At 36.7% G+C, this 6,296-nt stretch overlaps 1 protein-coding gene across 1 annotated transcript; it reads left to right on the forward strand.

Annotated features, from left to right (window-relative positions):
- The first annotated feature begins 2,973 nt into the window (after positions 1-2,973).
- Positions 2,974-6,013, forward strand: LOC146921094 (uncharacterized). Its single transcript, XM_085710760.1, has 3 exons — positions 2,974-3,609; positions 5,017-5,411; positions 5,693-6,013. The coding sequence occupies exons 1-3, from the start codon at positions 2,975-2,977 to the stop codon at positions 5,728-5,730; spliced, it is 1,068 nt and encodes a 355-aa protein (XP_085566886.1). The 5' UTR covers position 2,974; the 3' UTR covers positions 5,731-6,013.
- The last annotated feature ends 283 nt before the right edge of the window (positions 6,014-6,296 follow it).

The following is a 6,296-nucleotide window of genomic DNA, read 5'->3' on the forward strand; positions in this document are numbered from 1 at the left end:
AGGATTAAGATGTTATGCATGTTTTCTACTTACAAATATCTTATAAAATCTTCAATGCAATTTAAAATAACTATGAGTTCGTTTGTTATAGTTTTTTTTAAGAAAAAATTATTACTTTTGATAGTATTGCATCTCGGATGTGGTGGAGAATAAATCTGACATATGTGGGTCGCAAAATAATGAGATAGACAGTGGCGGATCTCTTTGGGGGGCAGGCAGGTGCCATGGCATCCCCCAAAGTTTCCTTATATACTATATTAGTTGTATCTTAACAACCAGAATTCAGCTGATGTAGTGGTAAGGGGGTACCGTAAGTTGCTCTAGGTCGCCAGTTCAACACCTATGTGTCTCCTTTTTACATATTTTAACTTCTACTTTTGCATATTGTATTTAAAAAAACGTTTTTGAGGGGATTCAAACCCACATCCTCTTGCTCCTTTAAGGACATTCTATACCACTTGGCCAGTTATTAATTATTGATAATACTTGAAACCATTTAATATATATTCCATAAAAGTTTGACACCCCCAACAAATTAACTCAAGATCCGCCACTGGAGATAGAGAAAGTCCAACCAACCATAACAGAGGAAAATAATGAGAATATGTTGAAGCCTTTTACGATAGAAGAATCCAAACGAGCTTTATTTCAAATGCACTATGACAATGCACCCAAACTGGATGTTCTTAATCCAACATTCTGCAAACATTTATGTGGCACCTCTTGGTTCTGAGATTTTTCATACAAGTGTTATGTGGCTTGAATACGGTGAGTTTTCTTCTAGTCCTCTTGAGACCAATATTGTACTATTTTCGAAGAAGGACAACCCAGAATCTATGAAGGATTTGAGACCTATCTCTTTGTGTAATGTACTTTATAAAACCATCTATAAGGTTTTGGTGAATAGAATGAAAAGTGTGTTATCAAAATGTATCTATTCTTGATAATGTCTTGCTAGCTTCATAAATTCTTCATCATATAAGATGCAAGACCAAAAGAAAAGGAGTAGAGGCGGCTTTGAAGATTGATATTAGCAAAGCATATGATGGAGTGAATTGGAATTTTGTTCAAGCCACGATGATGCTAGAGTTGGGTTTTCATGAGAATTGGGTCAACTAGATGGAGATGTGTATGTCTAATGTGAAATATTAAGTGCTTGTAAATGGAGATGTGGTTAGGTTACAACATCCAGAAAGGAGTCTTAGATAAGGGGACCTTCTCTCCCCATATATTTTCATCATTTGAGGAGAAGAACTATATGTCCTTCTAAAAAGACTAGAAGCGCACGACGATATACATGGCGTCGATGTGTGTGAGGAACCCCCACTCCTGACACACTTATTATTTACTGATGATTGTTTTCTCTTTTTGTAGGGCAGAGGAATTTTTGTAGGGCGGAGGAACAAGAAACTAGAAAACTATTAGAAGCCGTAAAAACCAGCGAAGAGGCTTCATGACAAACAACAAGATGCAAGAATCTACTAAAGTTTGTGCATTACATAATTAAGGATATTGATTTTAGTTGTAGTTAAAAGTTAAAACCAACTCTAACATGTTATTCTAGAAGTGTTGCATTGGAGTATGACTTTCCTTTCTCTCCCTAACCACAAGCAATCGTAGGGTGTTTCTGTCGGTAGTAATTAGTAACATCAGCATCTAAAATTATATTCTATATTTTAATGTCAAACCTTGTCTTCTCTAGCAATATTCATGCTCGATGGATTATGGCTCTCCGTCTAGTATTTCTGCCAAGTAGTGATGACCATTTAGGTTCTAACTCTAAGTAGTTATAAGCATATAGGAAAAATTTGGACTTATATTGAAGACCCAAAAATCATACAAATCCGTCCTCGTGGCAACCTTCTGACATAAGCCAAGATGAATGGAAACAGCGAGAACATCATTGTTCTCAACACTTATCTTGTCACCAACAACTGCACCCTTCCACCTGCAAACGTCTTAAATTACTCCAATTTTTTTTAGGGCAAACGTCTAAATAGTATAAAAACTGACCACTTGTTATTTTAAGTCACAACTGCACTTGTGTATGCACATACAATAACTTGTGTACCCCTTTTTGTAGCAATAGCATTGCCAAGTTGTATTGAATACAGTTGATAACTAAAAATTACGTGACTGTCACTCATAACTATTGAATCCATCCAATCCAACCTAAACCCGGTCCTCATATTTTTCTATTAGCCTCCACCCTCTTAATCATCCCTAAGGAGGATCATGGTTTTCACTTTTTCGTTTATCAACCACAAAGATATCAAAGATCAAAAAGGATAAAAAGTAATTTAATGTAACATAAGAACCTTTCTATAAATTATTACCAATATTACAACAATAAATAATGAGTAAAATGTTAGTATAGTTTTTCTTACTATAGTGAAACATAGCGATCAACGCTGGATCGAAACTCAATTAGGCCATACTATAGGTGACCCAACAAAATAAACAAAATAATGTAACTGTACAAATTATTGGTGCCCCCTATTAAATGCAAACAGCTATTTGTTAGATATTATTGTTATTATTAGTTAGTAGTAAGGGTACTTTAGACAATTCCCATTCTATAGTATATATATGTTGTATAACTATGTACAGAGGTGTAGTTCACAATTGGTAATGAAACCCTAACCTTCTTACGAGTTCTTCTTCTCTGTCAGTGGTCTTTCTCTTCTTCCTCCTAATGTTATGCTACTAGATTGTCTATGTTAAGATGGTATCAGAGCTATGGTTGATCTTGCAATTTGGTTTTTATTTCTTTTCTGATTTGGTTTCCTCCATCCGTTTTCATCTCCGACGCACCACCTCTGTTTCTGGCGGAACTTTCCGGCGCAATTCTTCTCTCTGGTTCAGGTATTATTTCGTTGGTGGATTTGTTCTGTTCGTGACTGACAGGTTATCCCTAATTTTCTGCTATTGTTTTCTGTGATTGTGTGTGTTGGATTCTCTGTGATTGTTTGGTATGGCTAGTGATAAGGATGATTCGCTTCAAGCTGTTAGTGTTCATCTTATAGGACAGAACTATTCTTATTGGAGTTATGTGATGAAAAATTTTCTGATAGGAAAAGATATGTGGGGTTATATTGATGAAACTGTTGTTAAACCCATTGACAAAAAGGATGCTGATAAATATGCTGAAGCTTTGAAAACATGGATGAAAAATAATTCAAAAATTATTACTTGGATTAATAACTCTGTTGATCAGTCCATAGGTGTGCAACTAGCAAAATATGACACTGCTAAAGAGATTGGGGATCATCTCAAACGATTATACGTTCAATCAAACTTTGCAAAACGTTATCAACTCGAAAGTGATATTAGGGCCCTCAAGCAGAACAATATGACCATTCAAGAATTCTATTCGGCCATGACAAATTTGTGGGATCAGTTGGCTCTTATGGAATCTGATCAGTTGAAAGCAGTCAAAGCTTACATTGATCAGAGGGAAGAACAACGTCTAGTATGGTTTCTGATGGCTATTCGTGATGATTTTGAGGGGCTTCGTGGGGGTATTCTGCATCGTACCCCTCTTCCTAATGTTGAATCAGTAGTTAGTGAATTGTTGGCAGAAGAAATTCGACTCTGTTGGGACAAAATGTGTTTAACAATGAACCTTAAAGAGTTTTGATGATAACAAGGTATTAAAAATTGTAAATTGGACTAGCTAATATTTGTTCAAGTGTACAGGACCACAGTTAAAAAGTTACATCATTAATTGGTTCTGAATGAGCAAATAAAGAGCAAAAGAAAATGAAGCTTAGACGCTTCTGAAGGCAATACGCTCCTGAAGAGAGTAAAGCGCTCCTGAAGTCAAGATGCTCCTGAAGAGAGTAAAGCGCTCTTGAAGAAATGGTGCTCCTGAAGATTACTGCTTCTGAAGACAAGAGGTCCAAAAGCCACATCATCAGAAGTTGCCTCATCAGAAGTCATTTCACCAGAAGCTGAAGATCAACTGGATTTGCAAAGATTCAAAGATTGAAGAATCAATACTGCAAAAGCTGTATATTGGATTCGAAAACATAGCAGAAAATTAGTGGAACATTGCAACGTTCATTTCAAAGGTGTTTGAAGGCATGTGCTTGCAATTTGGACGAAAGCGTTGACATTGTACTATTGTACGAACTGTACAACCACATTCTCCACTACTCTGTTTTGTGTCCACGCTACAAGACAAGAAAACAGCTCCAGAATACGGCTTTGCCTGCATAGATGTTCCTTTGGATAAGGAAAGAATTTCAAATTGGTTCTTCATAGGACAACAACCAAATCAGGCAAAAGATTATTAGTGAAAGATCAAGCTTCAACAACGACTCTTTGATGTGCTGGCAATTTCACAACGTCTCTTTCACACCTCTATATAAAGGAGTGAAGACGTTTTGGTAATGCTGAACGAAAGACTCACAACATTTTTACAAGTGCCAAACCTCTGCTGAAATTGTTCTGCATTCACTTAGAATTTCTGTGTCTCAAAGTTTCATCTTAGAAATTCCTAAGTTATTGAGTCTGTATCTGATTTGTATTGTGAGCACCTCTGATTGTATATCAAGTGTTCAACCTTAAACAATTTTCTGTGTAATCTTGTTTAGTTAGAAGTCTCTTGTAGTTGTGCTTGAGCAGGGAAGTCTCTTGATTGTGTTCTTGAGCAAAGGAAGACTCTTGCAAAGTGTGCTTGAGCATATGAAGACTCTTGCAAAATGTGCTTGAGCAAAGGAAGTCTCTTGCAGGTGTGCTTGAGCAATTGTAATCAGATATTACTCTTAGTGAAATCTCCTTGGAAGTGCAAGGGGGACTGGACTACTTCCGGATTGTGGAAGGAACCAGTATAATTGTTTTGTGTCGTTCTTCTTCTCTTTCTTTGTTTTATTCCGCTGCGTGTAGATTCTGATTATCACTTTAGAAGCTGTTTTCACTTAGCTTCTGATCAGTGTGTTCAGTTTTAGGAGAAACGAAGAATTTTTTCAAAACACAATTCAACCCCCCTTCTTGTGTTTTTCTCACTTTCAGACTCAAGTCTCATTCCACTATGTCAGATAAGGGTATTCTCTCCACTCCTCCATCTGTTTTTGTTGCTGCTCCTGTTCAAAGAGGAAAACCTCAAGGGAGGATTGGGATCGGTAATGATGAATGTGTTTTTTGCAAAGAAAAAGGTCATTGGAAAGCACAATGTCCGAAATTAGGGAGAGCGAATAGGAAGAATTTCAGGGGTCTGTCATCAAATGTTGTTGCTGCTGCTCCTTCTGCTTCTTCTACTGTTGGATCTAGTTCTGGTTATGCATACTCATCTGATACGTCTTCTCAACTATCTGATATTGCAGAGCAACTTCAGAAGCTTCTTTCCACTCAATCACATGCCATGTCTGCCTCTTCTCCTAAAGGTTTGAACTCTTCAAGTGTGTCAGGTATTTCTCCTTCCATATGGATTCTTGATTCTGGAGCATCACACCATATGTCATATGATGATAAATCTTTTGTGTCTATGAATCATGTCTCATCTATGTCTGTTATGACTGCTGATGGCACCCCTATGCCATTAACAGGCATTGGTTCGGTCTCTACCTCTAACTTGTCGTTCTCTAATGTTTATCATATTCCTAAACTTACTTTGAGCCTTGCTTCTGTTAGTCAATTGTGTGATTTCGGTAATTCAATTATATTTTCTTCCAATTCTTGTTGTGCACAGGATCCATATTCCGGGAGGCTGATTGGGACAGGCCATAGACAAGGGGGACTTTATGTTTTGGATGACTTGAGAGCTTTTGACACTGCAGCCGCAACATCCACTACTGAGCTATTATCTAGTTTTCGTTTGAATTCTTCTTCTTCTAGTTTTTATTTGTGGCATTCTCGTCTTGGACATGTTTCTGCTTCTAGATTAAAGTATTTAGCTTCTACTGGAGCTTTAGGAAAGTTACAAACCAGTGATATTTCAGATTGTTGTGGTTGTAAACTTGCAAAATTTTCAGCTTTACCATTTAATAAAAGTGTCTCTGTTTCGTACTCACCTTTTGATTTAGTTCATTCGGATGTTTGGGGTCCATCACCAGTTTTTACTAAAGGTGGATCTAGATATTATGTGTCGTTCATTGATGATTATACTCGTTATTGTTGGGTTTATCTTATGAAAAACCGCTCTGAATTTTTTGACATTTATCATATGTTTCGTGCTATGGTAAAAACTCAACATAATGCTGTTATAAAGTGCTTTCGTTGTGACTTAGGTGGTGAATATACCTTAAATAAATTTTCTGAATTACTTGCTTATGATGGCACAATTCATCAAACAT

Source organism: Medicago sativa, chromosome 5 (assembly GCF_051527215.1).
Source record: "Medicago sativa cultivar Bolivia chromosome 5, Bolivia_mono, whole genome shotgun sequence".
Lineage (NCBI taxonomy): Eukaryota > Viridiplantae > Streptophyta > Magnoliopsida > Fabales > Fabaceae > Medicago > Medicago sativa.